At 38.3% G+C, this 14,516-nt stretch overlaps 1 protein-coding gene across 2 annotated transcripts in view; it reads right to left on the reverse strand.

Annotated features, from left to right (window-relative positions):
- The window catches only part of LOC105499700 (interleukin 1 receptor accessory protein like 2), a 1,280,649-nt gene that overhangs the window by 59,414 nt on the left and 1,206,719 nt on the right, over positions 1–14,516 (reverse strand). For both annotated transcript variants that reach the window (XM_011772467.3, XM_011772468.3), the window contains one exon: positions 1,458–1,587. In XM_011772467.3, coding sequence (XP_011770769.1) covers positions 1,458–1,587 — 130 coding nt within the window. The remainder of the gene's footprint in view (positions 1–1,457; positions 1,588–14,516) is intronic.

The raw sequence follows: 14,516 nt of genomic DNA on the forward strand, positions 1-14,516 counted from the left end.
GTGAGTATAAAGTGGTATCATGTGGTTTTGGTTTACATTTCCTTGATTACTAAACATGTCAAACACCTTTTCATGTGTATTTTGCCTAGAAATATGCTCCTATAGTCAATATTTTGCATAGACTCTTAAGGGGTTCACAGGCCTTCAAAGTTATGAACCCCTAGAGAAGAGTTATTGGGCGGACACATAGAGAGAAATTGTCATGAGAGTAATTATAAATAATATTTAAACATAGTAAATAATACAAAGCGTACTCGTCTCATTTGTGCTGCTGCATATTCAATAAGAAAACTGAAGGAATAAATTTTAACATTAATTGTAGTAAAATTTTAGATTAATTTCCACTGCATGATTTTTTTTTTTTTTTTTTTTTTTTTTTTTTTTTTTTTTGAGACGGGAGTCTCGCGCTCTGTCGCCCAGGCTGGAGTGCAGTGGCCGGATCTCAGCTCACTGCAAGCTCCGCCTCCCGGGTTCACGCCATTCTCCTGCCTCAGCCTCCCGAGTAGCTGGGACTACAGGTGCCCACCACCTCGCCCGGCTAGTTTTTTGTATTTTTTAGTAGAGACGGAGTTTCACCGGGTTAGACAGGATGGTCTCGATCTCCTGACCTCGTGATCCGCCCGTCTCGGCCTCCCAAAGTGCTGGGATTACAGGCTTGAGCCACCGCGCCCGGCCCACTGCATGATTCTTAATGGGAGTGAAGAGGGAAGAATCTCAATTCCTATCAGAATCAGGAAAATACACTACACATCATCATCTCTGAAACCAAAGAGAAACCTCATAAACTAAGTGTGTCAGGAAAGGTTACCTATATTTTTATATCTTTCTTGTACAAATGAGAAAGTACTAAATAGAATTAGAAAACCAATAGATTGATATCTACAAAACAAGGGAGGTATTTGCGTAACAGGAGAGTGAAAAGAGGTCTAAACATGTACTAAATTGAAGGATCAGTATTTTCAGGATAAGTATTAGATGTTGGGAAAAAATAAACACTATTCAACAAGAGTCAACAGTTATTTTGGCTGAGCACCAGCTTACCATTGCCACTGCATCTTTACACTTATGACATATGAAGTTATCTGTTCCCAGGTGGAAAATGAACAATTTGCACAGTGGTCTGAGGAGTCACCTTCAAAGACTGGACCTTTGCTGTGACTGTTGGAGTACCAGTGGTTTTAGCTTTAGAAACTCAAAGAAATTTGCTTAGGTAGCTTTTGGAGGGGCATTATACCCTGGTGACAAAATCTTTAAATGGGAGAAAAATCTACTTATGTTAGAATTTTGCACATTGGCATTTCTTAAGGCAGTCATCCTTGGTTTCTCCATAACATCAGCTTTTAGACAATGGAATGATTTGGAGTTGCAATTAAAATCCTGAGCAGAATCCCTTGTAGGATGTTTCATTACATAACTGCCAAGACAGCAAAAAAAGATAAGCAATTCAAGCTCTCTACCTTATTTCACCTTCTCTAATGTGACCTGCCAGTTCTTCAATAAACTTTTCTCCTTTCATCCAGTAGATCATTGGCCCAGACTCTCCACTGAATCCGAAGAATGCTTTGCAGGGAATGTTCAGAGGCTTACCTGAGAATGAGAGAAAAATAAATGAGCAAATGACTCCTGATTATCAGTGGGAGACAGGAAGCGACCATTTAACATCCAAAGGAAAACTCAGAGGTGACCCAATTTTCAACTATTTTTCTAGTCATCTTATCATTGTACCTGAGAAAAATTTTAAATAGTTATGAGGGTTTCTAGAAAAGTCTTAAATTCAAAGTATAATCAAAAGTGAGAAAATAAAGTTACTCAGTTTTCTGTTTGTTTGTTTGTTTGTTTTTGAGACGGGGTCTGGCTGTGTCACCCAGGCTGGAGTGCAGTGGCGCAACCACAGCTCACTGCAGCCTTGACCTCCCTGGCTCAAGTGATCCTCCCACCTCAGCCTCCCAAGTAGTTGGGACCACACAGGGTCTCCCTGTGTTCCCAAAGCTGTTTGTTACTCAGGTTTTAAAACTGTTTATTTTTACTGCCTCCTTCTTATAATATGAAAAAAACAAATGAAAAGACTATCTTTTTTCTTTATTTTTGAGAATATTAAGCACTGCTAACTTGAACTTACCCCTGAAGCTAACATTAATCAAAAGTATAAGTTAATTTTTGGTTGGTGAGAAGACATATCATAATATACTCTCCACTGTTATTAAAATTACATGGAAATTTGTTTATTCTGATTTTTACGTGTTTTAAGAAAAATTAGGTAATATATACTATAATGGTTACTTTTAGACATCAAATTGACTGGATTAAGAAATATTAATATCTAGATAGCTGGTAATGCATTATTTCTGGGTATGTCTGTCTGGGGTTGCCAGAAAAGAGTGGTATTTGAGTTTGGTGACTGAATGGGAAGATTCACTTCAGTGTGAGTGGGAAGCATCCAAGTGGCTGGGAGCCTGGATAGAACAAGAAGTCAGAATGAAGGCACTGTGTAAAATGGGGCCTCCTTGAGGTGGTCTATCAAAAAATGACTGCTCTTTTCTTGGCACTACACATAGGTACTGACAATTGCTGCAATTTCTCCTGGAAGGAATGTTTTTACTCTCCCATTAAACAGATTCTTGTCAAATAAACACAAGAGACAGATATTTCAGCAGTCTAGTTTCTACAAATGCTGAATAAATATCCTGAAGCCTCTTGTCAATGGTTGAAAACAGGAAAACCATCCAAACATCATATGTAATACTCTGAGGAGAGTCCCAAAGTGATCAGCTCTTATGCCAGATACAGGGACTCAATGTGTGCCAGGGGATGGGCACCTCCTCTTCTAAAAGGCATGAAAGGGATCTCTGCATTTATTGGGCAAATAACCTGAAACATAATGTTTCAAGGGATTTCTAAAATCTGGCTTAGGCACAAACTCTTATCTAACATTTTATCTATTTGCTGCTGTACGGTTTTGCCTCCAGGCATTTTCAGAGTAATTCCTATGTTACTATGTGACCTGTTAGTAGAGACAGCCAACTTATGTTTGCATCTAAAGTAGGTTGAAGACTATCAAAATAAAGAGAACTTTGTGAGGTGCTGCCTCAGTGCTATGTAATAAAGTAAGTGAAGCTTCTTGCAAAGTGGCGTACATGCAGTGGATTGGCTCTCGTTGCGCTATAATTCCCCAATTTCTCTTATCAGAGAGCTCTGTGAACATCTGCATTGTGAGAAGGCTGCTCAGAGATCTTAAAAATCTAGAAATCTCAACAGTCTTAAATTTTACAGCCCTGTATTTGCTGGACACATCTTGAAATGAATAAACTCAAATTATCAATGTGTTCAGGAGAGTCTCTGGGGAAAGAGTTCAAACATCTATGTATCATTGAGTTTTATTGGATTTTAGAGCCAAAACTTTTCCAAACAAAACTGCGAGGTAAATCAAAATGTGATGACGTTGTGATGGTAGTAGAGTTTGTGTGCCTCTGTGTGTCTGTGTCTGGCGGGTAGATGGGGGGATTTAAGAAGGAAGTGGCAATTGGAGAGGAGTAGGAGCCACATCTTATAAGTCCTACTATTTATAAATAATGAAGATATACATCAGTGGTATATTGGTAAATATTTAAAACTGGCTTTCTGGAAATAATATGCATGTAAATACATAAGTTTACAAATTTTGTGGATATGAAGGATGTCACAGCGTTTATAAAATACATAAATAATAACAAAACACAATATGTTATGGTAAATTCCATGTACTCAATTGATTCTCACAGAGTGCTTTCACTGATTTTTGTGGAACCTATGTTTGCAAATGAAAAACAAGTGTAGTTCCAATATGCGTATTAGTCAATATGTTCATGAACATTAATGACAAAAGTGGAAATAAACCAATAGACGAATATCAGAATTTCACTCATTCTTCAGTTATATGAGCGACTTCTTTTGATGAATTGGATAACAGATTATATTTGCATTTCAAATCCATACCATTGCTGTTAGAAACACTTTAAAAGAAACAGACCAAATTATCTGATGTGAAAGAATTGTAGGTGAGGGTGAAAAGATAAAATCACTTATCTTAATCTCCTCTTCTACCAGGATTTTCTAAAAATTTCTCAAAGGCAACAGTTTCATCTTCAATACTTTCATCTAACTCTGCTCCCCACCCTTTAATGGGCTGCATATTTTTGTAAAGGCCACAGATAGACATCACTGCCCTTTTCTTGACAAACAATTTTTTCCATTCTGTTTTTCTCTTTAAACAATTTTCAACCTCTTTTAAAGTCTCCTTCAAATTGTCCTATTATCTCTGCTTCTTGGTATGCAGTTTTTTTCCATTGTGTCAAGGGAAGCACCATCAAGGTGGTTAATTTTCTTATGAAGTTTATAATTTCATTCTGTATTTTTATTTACAGCAGGGATTGTTTTCTGTGGTAGTCCCAGATGCTGAGGGTTATAGAGGAATTCCCTTAGAGAAGTTCCAAGGTTGCCTCTACCAAGGCCCTACAAGTTTCACTGGTTTGGAACCAGTTTTTCTGTCAATTTCTTTGCTTGGGGGTTTGTGCCATTTATGAGTTATGTGAATTTAGAGTCCACACCCATGCTCGGTACAGGTTTAGAGTTCCAGTTTCTCTTAAATGTTTCATTGGATTCATAGATATGGCCCTGGACTGAATGTGAATTTTCTGTACACTTTCCTGAATCAATAAGCAGAGTTTTCTAGGCCCCATTTCATAGATTTCAGGGTTTATAAATCGTTCAGTTTTCTAGATTTTTGCTGGGATGTGTTCTAACTCCATACTTCACATAGATCCTGAACTCAAGCACTTATACCCTGAATGTCCACATTTGGTTTTGATATCTCCAGGAGATCTTCAATTTCAATTTATACTTCTTTCTCTTACTTTGATCTCCCTATTTATCACTAAAGGCTGAGAATTTCCCTTACTTGCTTTCCAGTTGGGCTAAGCATGTAAATTCTTTGCCTTATGTTGACCAGCATTTCTCTGTAGTTAGAACAAGAGGTGATCTTTACCATATCAATTCATTCTACCTTATTGACTAGGTGCCTGAAATTCTACCACAAAAATCTATAAATTGTGTATCTTTGTCTTACGTAATCAGGTTAATTTTAATTTCACCAGTCTTACCAAGAAGTTAAACATAGAGTTTATATTAATGTTACTGTTAATGTATCCTTTCTTCCCTGGGCCCACATTTTGATTTGGCCTTTCAAAATAAGATAAAAAGAAGAATGGATAGTTGTGATGCCAATGTGAAAACCAATCACCTTCCTGCTGTGCTTTATGTATTTAACTTTGTAGCTTCACCTTTCAAGAAGTTTATTTCTTCCTTAAGATAATTCACAATTAGGGCACAAATCTTTTATCTGTATTTGTGAGAATGCCCTGAATCACATGCTCCAGTCTAGCAGGCCAGTGTCAGAACACATGGAACACTGGAGCATGTTACTTTCAGTTGTAAGACATATTTTAAGAAGACTGTTGCTAATAATGCAGTTTATGAATTAATTATTTAAAAATTTACAGGAGAGTTGAAGTCATCATTATATTAATGTCACTCTTACACATATGCAATCCAGTATACTTCTTTTTGAATGAGAGTTAAGGGGTAAAGTCATAACTTGTATATGAGGCATATTTAATTGTTACGGTTTGAATGTCCCCTCCAAAACTCATATTGAAATCCAATTGACAATGTAACAGCGTTGAGAATTAAGACCTTTGGAAGATAATTAGGTCATGAGGGCTTTGCCCTTATGAATGGAGTAATGTTATTGTAGAACTGGATTAGTTTTTGTGAGAGTGGGCTTCTGAGAAAAGGATGAGTTGAGCTGGATTTCCTCTCTCTGTCTCATATGTGTGCCTTCTGCCATGGGATGACCCTCACCTAATGCCAACAGGTGCTGATGCTCTTGGACTTCTCAGCATCTAGAACTGAGAGCCAAATAAATCTCTTTTCCTTACAAATTTCACCATCTGTGGTCTTCTGTTACAGCAGCAGAAAATGGACTAAGATAGAAAAATTGGTACTGAGAGTGGGATTGTTGCTAACAAATATCTGAAGATGTGGGAGTGGCTTTGGAACTGGGTAATGAGCAGAGGCTAAAGGAATTTGGAGGAAAAGGCTAAAAAAATCCTGTACTGATGTGGACAGACCATAAAGAGAATTCTGGCAAGGGCTCAGGAGAAGAGAAGAGCTGTAGGGAAAGTTTGATCTTCTTAGAGATTACTTAAGGGGTTATGACCAGAATGCTGGTAGGAACATGGACAGTAAAGGCAACTGTGATGAGGTATCAGAAAGAAATGAGAAACAAGGTACTGAAAACTGGAGTAAAGGCCATCCTTGTTATAAAGTGGCAAAGAAGGTGATTAAATTGTGTCTCTGTCCAGGGCTTATGGAATACAGAGCTTTAAAGTGATACACTAGGGCATCTGGTACAAGAAATATCAAAGCAGCAAGGTATTCAGGCTACTGTATGGCTACTTTTCATTGCATATAGGGACATGTGAGAGCAAAGAGATGGCTTAAAGATGGAATTAATACTTAAAAGGGAAGCAGAATAGAAAAATTTTGAAAATTTGCAAGCTGGCAAGATAAAGAGTGAAAAGGCATCTTTAGAAGAGAATACTAAAGGTGTGGCCAATCAACCATTTGTTAAAGGAATTAATATGCATAGAAACAAGCCAGGTGCTATCCGTCAAGACAAGGGACAAAAGACCCCCAAAGTATTTTGAAGATCTTTGAGACAGCCTCTCCCATCACAAGCTCAGGGACTCTAGCAGGGCAGAATGGTTTGAGGTAAGAGGCCTGGGGTATCCTCCATGGGCTCTGATATGGTTTCACTGTGTCTCCACCCAAATCTCATCACAAATTGTAATTGCCATGTATCCAGGGATGCACCTGGTGGGGGATGATTGGATCATGAGGGTAGTTTCCCCCATGCTGTTCTCATGACAGTGAAGGATGTCTCATGAGATCTGATGGTTTTAAAATGCGTCACAGTGTGCAAGCCCCAAGCCTTGGTGGCTTCCACGTGGTGTTGGGCCTGCAAGTGCACAGAATACAAGAATTGAGCTTTGGGACCCTCCACCTAGATTTCACAGGATGTATGGAAATGCCTGGATGTCCAGGTAGAAGTCTGCTGCAGGAGTGGAACCCTCATGGAGAACCTCTGCTAGGGCAATGTGGAAGGGAACTGTGGGGTCAGAGCCTGGAAGGAGAGTCCCCACTGGGCCACTACCTAGTGGATCTGTGAGAAGAGGACCACCATCCTCCAGACCCCAGAAATGTAGATCCACTGGCATCTTGCATCATGAACCTGAAAAGCCGCAAGCACTCAACACCAGCCCATGCAAACAGCCACAGGGGCTGTACCTTGCAGATCCACAGGGGCAGAGCTGCCCAAGGCCATGGGAGCCCACCCCTTGTAATAGCATGCTCTGGATATGAGACATGGAGTCAAAGGAGATTTTGGAGCTTTAAGATTTAATGATGGCCTGGCCAGGTTTCAGACTTGCCTGGGGCCTGTGGCTTCTTTGTTTTGGCCAACTTCTCTCATTTGGAATGGAAACATTTACCCAATGCCTCTACCCCCACTGTATCTTGGAAGTAACTAACTTGCTTTTGATTTTACAGGCTCATAGGTGGAACAGAGTTGACTTGTCTCAGATGAGACTTTGGACTTGAACTTTTGAGTTAATGCTGGAATGAGTTAAGACTTTCGGGGGCTGTTGGGAAGGCATCACCACATGTTGAAAGGGAGGGACCAGGTGGGAGGTGATTGGATCATGGGGGCAGTTTTCCCCATGCTATTCTCATGATAATGAGGGAGTTTTCATGAGATCTGATGGTTTTAAAAGTGGCAGTTTCCACTGTGCACTCTCTATCTCCTGCCAACATGTAATACGTGCCTTGCTTTCCCTTCACCTTCCATCATGATTGTTAGTTTCCTGAGGCCTCCCCAGCCATGAAGAACTGTGAGTCAATTAAACCTCTTTCCATTATAAATAACCCAGTCTCAGGTAGTGTCTTTATAGCAGTGTGAGAATGAACTGACACAGGTTCATTACTCAGGGCCACCTTAGGACTCTTCTCCCTGAATCCCAGTGTAGCACCCCTCAGCCACCCAGTCATGGCTCAAGAGGACCCAGATGCAGCTAGACTTGCCAAAATGGAAGATACAATCTATAAGCCTTGGTGGAATTATGTCTGCATGCTTGCAAAATGCAAGAGTTGTGTGTGCATGGATGCTGTTGATAGCCTTGGGCCCTAGGGTAAAACAAGCCACAGGGCTAGAGCTACCGCAGACAGTTTGCACTGGGGGAATGCCTAGTGTGGTTGTAGGAGTGGGGTCACCTCAGAGACCCCAGAACTGTAGGGCCACAAGCATATAACACCAGCCTCAGAAAGCTACAGGCATGAGACTACAATCTGTGAGAAATGCTGAGTAGACTGAATCCAACAAAGCCACAGGGTTAGGGCTGCCACAGGGTTTGGGGATCTAACCACATACCCCAATGTACCCAGCATATGGGACAGGGAGGCAAAGCAAATTATTCTCCAGCTTTAAGATTTAATGTTGTATTCCATTTTGGGTTTTGGACTTACTTGAAACCAGTTATCCATTTTGGTATGGGAATATCTATTTTATACCTGTCCCACTATTTATTTTGGAAGCAGATACCTTCTTTAGTTTCACAGGTTCACATATGGAGGAATTTGCCCCAGGATGCATCATAGCTTAAGTCTCACCTATGTCTGATTTAGATAAGACTTCAGACTTTAGACTTTTGAGATTATGTTGTAATGAGTTAAGACTTTGGGGCTATTGGTATGGAAGGAATGTATTTTGCATTGTGAGAAGGATATAAGTTTTGAGGCACCAAGAGCAGAAAGTCTCCTCTAAAGCTCATGTTGAAATTCAATTGCCAATTGTAACAGTGTTTAGAGGCAGGATCTTTAAGAGGTGATTAGGTCCTGAGGGCTCTGCTGTCATGAATCAATTAATGCCATTATCACAGGATTAGCGCCATTATTGAGAGAGAGAGAGATAGTGTGTGTACTCCTAGTAAAAGGAAGAATTCAACTGGATTTCATCTCTCTGACTTGAACACTCATGTTATTGCTATGTGATGCCTTCTATTACAGGATGACCCTCACTAGATGTTGGTGCCATCTCAGATTTCTCAGTCTCCAGAACTGTGAGCCAAATAAATCTTTTTCTTTATTGCCCACTCTGTTGTATTCTGTTATAGCAGTAGAAAATGGACTAAGAGACCCATTAATAGTTTTTCTTACAGTACGTATCATCTGTTCCATATGTTAAGAAGGAAGAAGCTGAAAGACAGTGATCCCCGGGTGTAGCTTGACTGAGAGGGAGAGAAACATATATTCTCTTATTTTGAAAATAAAATTCCTATATATTTACATATATCTATATATGTATATGTATGTGTGTGTATATATACACATGCGTGTGTGTGTGTGTGTATATATATATATATTTCTATGTATATCTCTGTGTAATTTAATCACGAGGTAGTTCATCATTCCTCACACTGGCCTTTTCTATCAGTCATCCAATATATCAAGTACCCACTTGCAGCCAATATTGTACTGGTAAAAATACCAAGGTCCTTTCTTTCTCTGAGATTATTATCTCAAACTGAATGAATCATTGAGATTTAGAAACAGGCTCAGATAGGAATTAACTGACTTTTCTGAAGTCAAATTATGAACCAGCTTTGATGTTGTTTTTCAGAAATTAATGTCTTCCAATATGTAGTACGGTGTTTAATCTACCAAAAAAAAAAAAAAAAAGCAGTTCAACATTTCAGAGTGATTTTATAAAGCCATTTTAAATTCTTTATTCTAAAGAATAGCCCTCTCCCCATCATTTCTAAATTAAATGAAACAGTCACAGATTAAATTCTAAATTATAGTTGAGATAAAGCTATTATGAAGCTAAAGGAAGGAAGAAAGAATTTATTTCTTCCAGTAAGATACAAAGGAGATGAAAAGTTGACCGGGAGAAAATACTTGAGTAACCTTAGAATAGAATAATGATTTGGGAGAGAGAGAGATAGACAAGGAGAGACTGAGACCCATAAACTTTCTACTATTTCTGGTTTCAAAGAATGTATGTGTGAAGCCAGGTAATGTTTCTTGGGGATGGTGGGGAATATGTTCATAGTTATTTGCCTATGCTAGAGGGAAGTAACACAGCAGCAGACCTCAAAGTAAGATGAGACAGAGCACTGTTTTCTTGGTTAAACGAGTATTGTTGTTGTTGTTATTGTTGTTGTTGTTTTGGTGTACAATTGACTCAATCAGATAAGAGGTACAAAGTCCACTGGATGAGGACTTGTTTAGAGTTATAGGGCTTACACAGTTGTGTCACTAAGTTGTCCCAATCCCAGTAGAAGTTTCTGTTACTGAATTTTATATAGGTTGAATGAATAAAACCCCCATTGTTACTACATATTCCACCGATTAACTTTGCTTATTTTTTCCTTTTTCATTTCCTTAGGACAGGGAGTGTGGCTCAGAGTCATAAGATCCTAGTTTTCTCAGTCGTATCTCACATTTAAGGGTACCAAATGTAGGCAAGGCAGAGACATTTCATGGAAAGAGTACTAGTGTCAGAACATCAAAGTTATAGCCCCAGCCCTTCCACTACATTGCTTTGATTTTTTTTTTGACAAGTCCATTCCTCTAATAAGCCACAGTTTCTTCTTCTAAAAATTATAGGATCAACTGAGAGAATCTTTAAGGAGTCTTTCAGGTCTGATATTTTCATATTTTGTAGCTGGCCTAGAGTGTTAGAATTTTCCAAGTGGGATGAACTATGTCACTTTTAGTCCTAGCTCTCGAGGTGCCAGTCATTAGTTTCTTCTGCAAAATAAAAAGCATGTAAGTCTCTGTGCCTCAGGCAGCTTTTAACTTTAGCATCAAGGTCCCTTGGCCATTTGGTTTTTGGCCTGAATCAGCTTGCTTTCTGTGCCTGGAATCCCAGTTCCTGTGTATCCCTTAACTTCTCTGTTTACTTCGCAGTGGGTTTCCTGCCTATGAACTCTACCTTGCCTTGAACCCTAGGTTCTCTCCACCTAACCTGACCCTGGCTGCTTCTGTTGGCTCTGCTGATCTTGGCTTATGACCCTGCTTTCTTTGACCCAGTGTTTTTCATATCTCAGCTTGACAAAGGAATTTTTAAAAGCTCCCCATGGAAAAGACAAAATCCTTGGAATATTAACTCACTATACTAGCAAGTCCAAATTATACTCAGCAAATTGAGATGTCAGGAGAGTTGAAGCAAGCAAATATGCTGTATGTGTGTATTCAAATGTGCATATACTTGCAAAATAACTCATTTGGAATGAATTAGTAGTTTAAAATTAAATACACATGATTCTTTATATTGTGTTAGGTGAAGAAAAAAACTAAAAATTCGCATATTGATTTAGAAATCTAGGTTTGTAGAGTAGCCAACCTATACGATCATATCAATTGCAAAATGGTTTAAGTCCATATTAAATTAATAAAGTTGTTATTTTCATTTGTTTCAAAAGTTATTTACTTGGCTCTACACTACATGGAATTAAGTGTTAAAGCTTACAAAGTTAGGTCTATTCTAGCAGCTAGACAAGAGAGTAGTAAAACTAGAACACACAGTAACCATTACTTCCTGAAAAAAAGAGGTCACCTTTGTCATTTGAGAACATCTGATTGGAAACAGAAATCTTTTTCACTTTCTCAACTTCTGTATCGTCAAACGTACTTATGAATCCCTTACTAATAAGATCACAACTTTTGGTACTAGGAATGACTTGCTAGTTAAATCCTGCTGTACAAGTTTGGAAAAAAAATGAATCAACACAAACATGACAATTCTTATTGTATACCTGAAGATTGATCCAGGTATTATATGGTGACTGAAGAAAATACTGATGTGTTTTCTGGACATTATAGTGAGATTTAAAACACAGCTGTGGAAAGTTTTAAAAAAATCTTCAAAAAATAAACAAATATGTGTCTGTGGTTTTAATGTAGGTCCCATTCACTTTGATAAGTCTTGTTGGCTGTCTGCACACCGTGACTCCAGAAATGATGTTCAAAATAATCCCACAAGGATCCTTTAATCCTTTAGAAAATGGAAATATCAAGGTTTAACGCCTAGTTGAGAAAATGAAACCCAAAGCTGTCTACATATTACTGATCAGATTCATGTCACAGTATTGATTTTCTGAAGTATTATAAGGGTTCTTTTAGACTATTAATTTCCTTTGACGACAAAGCCCTCTGGTCTTGCGATTCATTACGCTCTATTTTGTAGCCTATATGATTTGCATGCCTTTACCCTCCACTTTTGTTCACTTAAAGCCTCATCCATCAAAATATAGCTCAAGTGCCACCTATACCATGAAGCCATCCCTGACTTCCTTAATGCACACTCTGCTTTCTCTGAATCCCATTTTTATATATGTCATAGGAAGTTAAAAGTTTAGCTGTGCTCTGCTTTATATAATTATTACAACAAAATAAGCTAAGTACTTAATATATTCTGACCAAATTAATCATCACAGAAACCCAGGGAGTAAGGTATTATTGTTCTCAGTTTACAAGTGAGCAAAGAAAAGTAGAAAGAAGTTAACTTGTTTGAAGCCACGAACATTGTAAGTGGGAGAGATTTAAAACCAGACAGCTAGACTCTAGAGCCAAAGATCCTAACCACTCTTCCATACTGCATTTCGCAGGTGTTTGCCTCCTCTTCCCAAATAAATATTACAGTCTTTAAGGATGGAAACCGTATCTTATATTTCACTCTCATTTCCTTAGAGCAACTAGCGTGCTGCAAAGCACATGGTTGTGCTCAGTAGTACTTGTTTGATTCTCAAAAGCTTAGTTCAAGTTCCCTAATTTTTCTTATTTTTAAATTGGTTTTCTCTTGCAGCATTAAATGTATCTTTGCCAGTCTTCACCAATCCATTTTGGAATGAACCAGGGTACAAATAATAAATAATTGCCCTGAATTTCAAGTTTTCCCCTTCATTTGCTAACCCTTTTAAAGAGGGAGGAGGGAGAAAGGAAAGGGAAGAGGAGCCAAACTGATCTGAGTTGCCTTTTCAAAAATTCTTGCAAGGCAGACTCAACAACAAAATGGGAGAAAGGAACCTCAATGTTTATATGCCTGTGGAAATCAGTCAGAGTACTGTGTTCAGGTGATACCAATCTACGATTGTCACCATCTCTTTTTGCTTGAAATTTGGATTTTATCTTGAATTGTATGTAATCTTTCTTTCTCCATGTCCATAAGTTCCTGAAGAGAGAAGGAAATGAGTTCAATATATCCACTATGGGAGAGTGTAGCAGTTATATGCCATTTAATAAGTTCGAATATTTTTGTTCTGTTATTTGAAGATAGAAGGTTACATAAATGACAGAAAATAAAGGATATTGAAGCTAATTCTTGTAGTTAGCAATATCATAATAAAAAAGTCATCTTTGTTGCTGCCTCTGCTGAAGGGCATAATTTAAAAAAGTAAAGATCCATCATTGCTCACAAGAAAAGCTGGCTTCTGATTCTTATGCAGGAATGGCTTGAATGTAATTCACAAAGTTGGTGAGGTTTCTTGTATCCTCCAGGGCTTTATCCCCATTCCTTGAGCCATGTACTCTCCAGCTCTGGGTCTTTACATTACTACTCTTGTAAAACTGAGCCAGCCATCCTTCTAGGAATGGATTCCTAACTACATCATTGTTCTTGCCTTTCCTATGAGTGTCCTTGACTGCCCTATACTCTAGTCACTCAGCCTTGCTAGCTTACACAACCCTTCTTCACTGTAACTTTCTACTACTCTTTGTTCCTTCCTTGGTAAAACAATTGGCTAGTCTCATCAAATAATGCCCAATCATTTGCCAGTATGGGATAAAGCTAATAAAGAAGTTCTCCATTCTTTACCATGTAATGTGCATTTTTTTTCTTGGAAAATCAGTGTGCATCTTTAGCAATTTCTCAAATAGTGGGACAATTGTTAAGCAATAGGAATTGCTTAATACAGCGGAGCTTTCTAAAATTCCTCACTACTCATCTACTGACTCAAAGTCCTCAAAGCAGTTGCTCAACAATCCTTTCTCTCTCTCCTTCAAAATTTCCTTCAAAATTATCTTCCAAATTCACAGGGAACTATCCTGTTTCCTCAGTCATCCCTACTCTTCCTCTCCTCTGGATCTAGTTGTATCTTCAATAAGTTGTTCTCTGCCTTTTCCTTTATAAGCTTCTATAAAGGTATATTTTTTTAATATGAAAATACTAAATGCTATAAAATTAAATAACACCCTACAATCTTCCAGTCACACTATTAATTACTTCATAAGTGTCTTGCATATAGGCTTCTGAAAACAGTGATCTCTCTATTTTGTATTTCTAAGCTTTTATATTTTGTTCCATAAGCATGCCACTTCATTTCAACAAACATATAACAAGTATCTACTATGGGCAAGATTCTTTC

This window comes from Macaca nemestrina, chromosome X (genome assembly GCF_043159975.1).
Source record: "Macaca nemestrina isolate mMacNem1 chromosome X, mMacNem.hap1, whole genome shotgun sequence".
Lineage (NCBI taxonomy): Eukaryota > Metazoa > Chordata > Mammalia > Primates > Cercopithecidae > Macaca > Macaca nemestrina.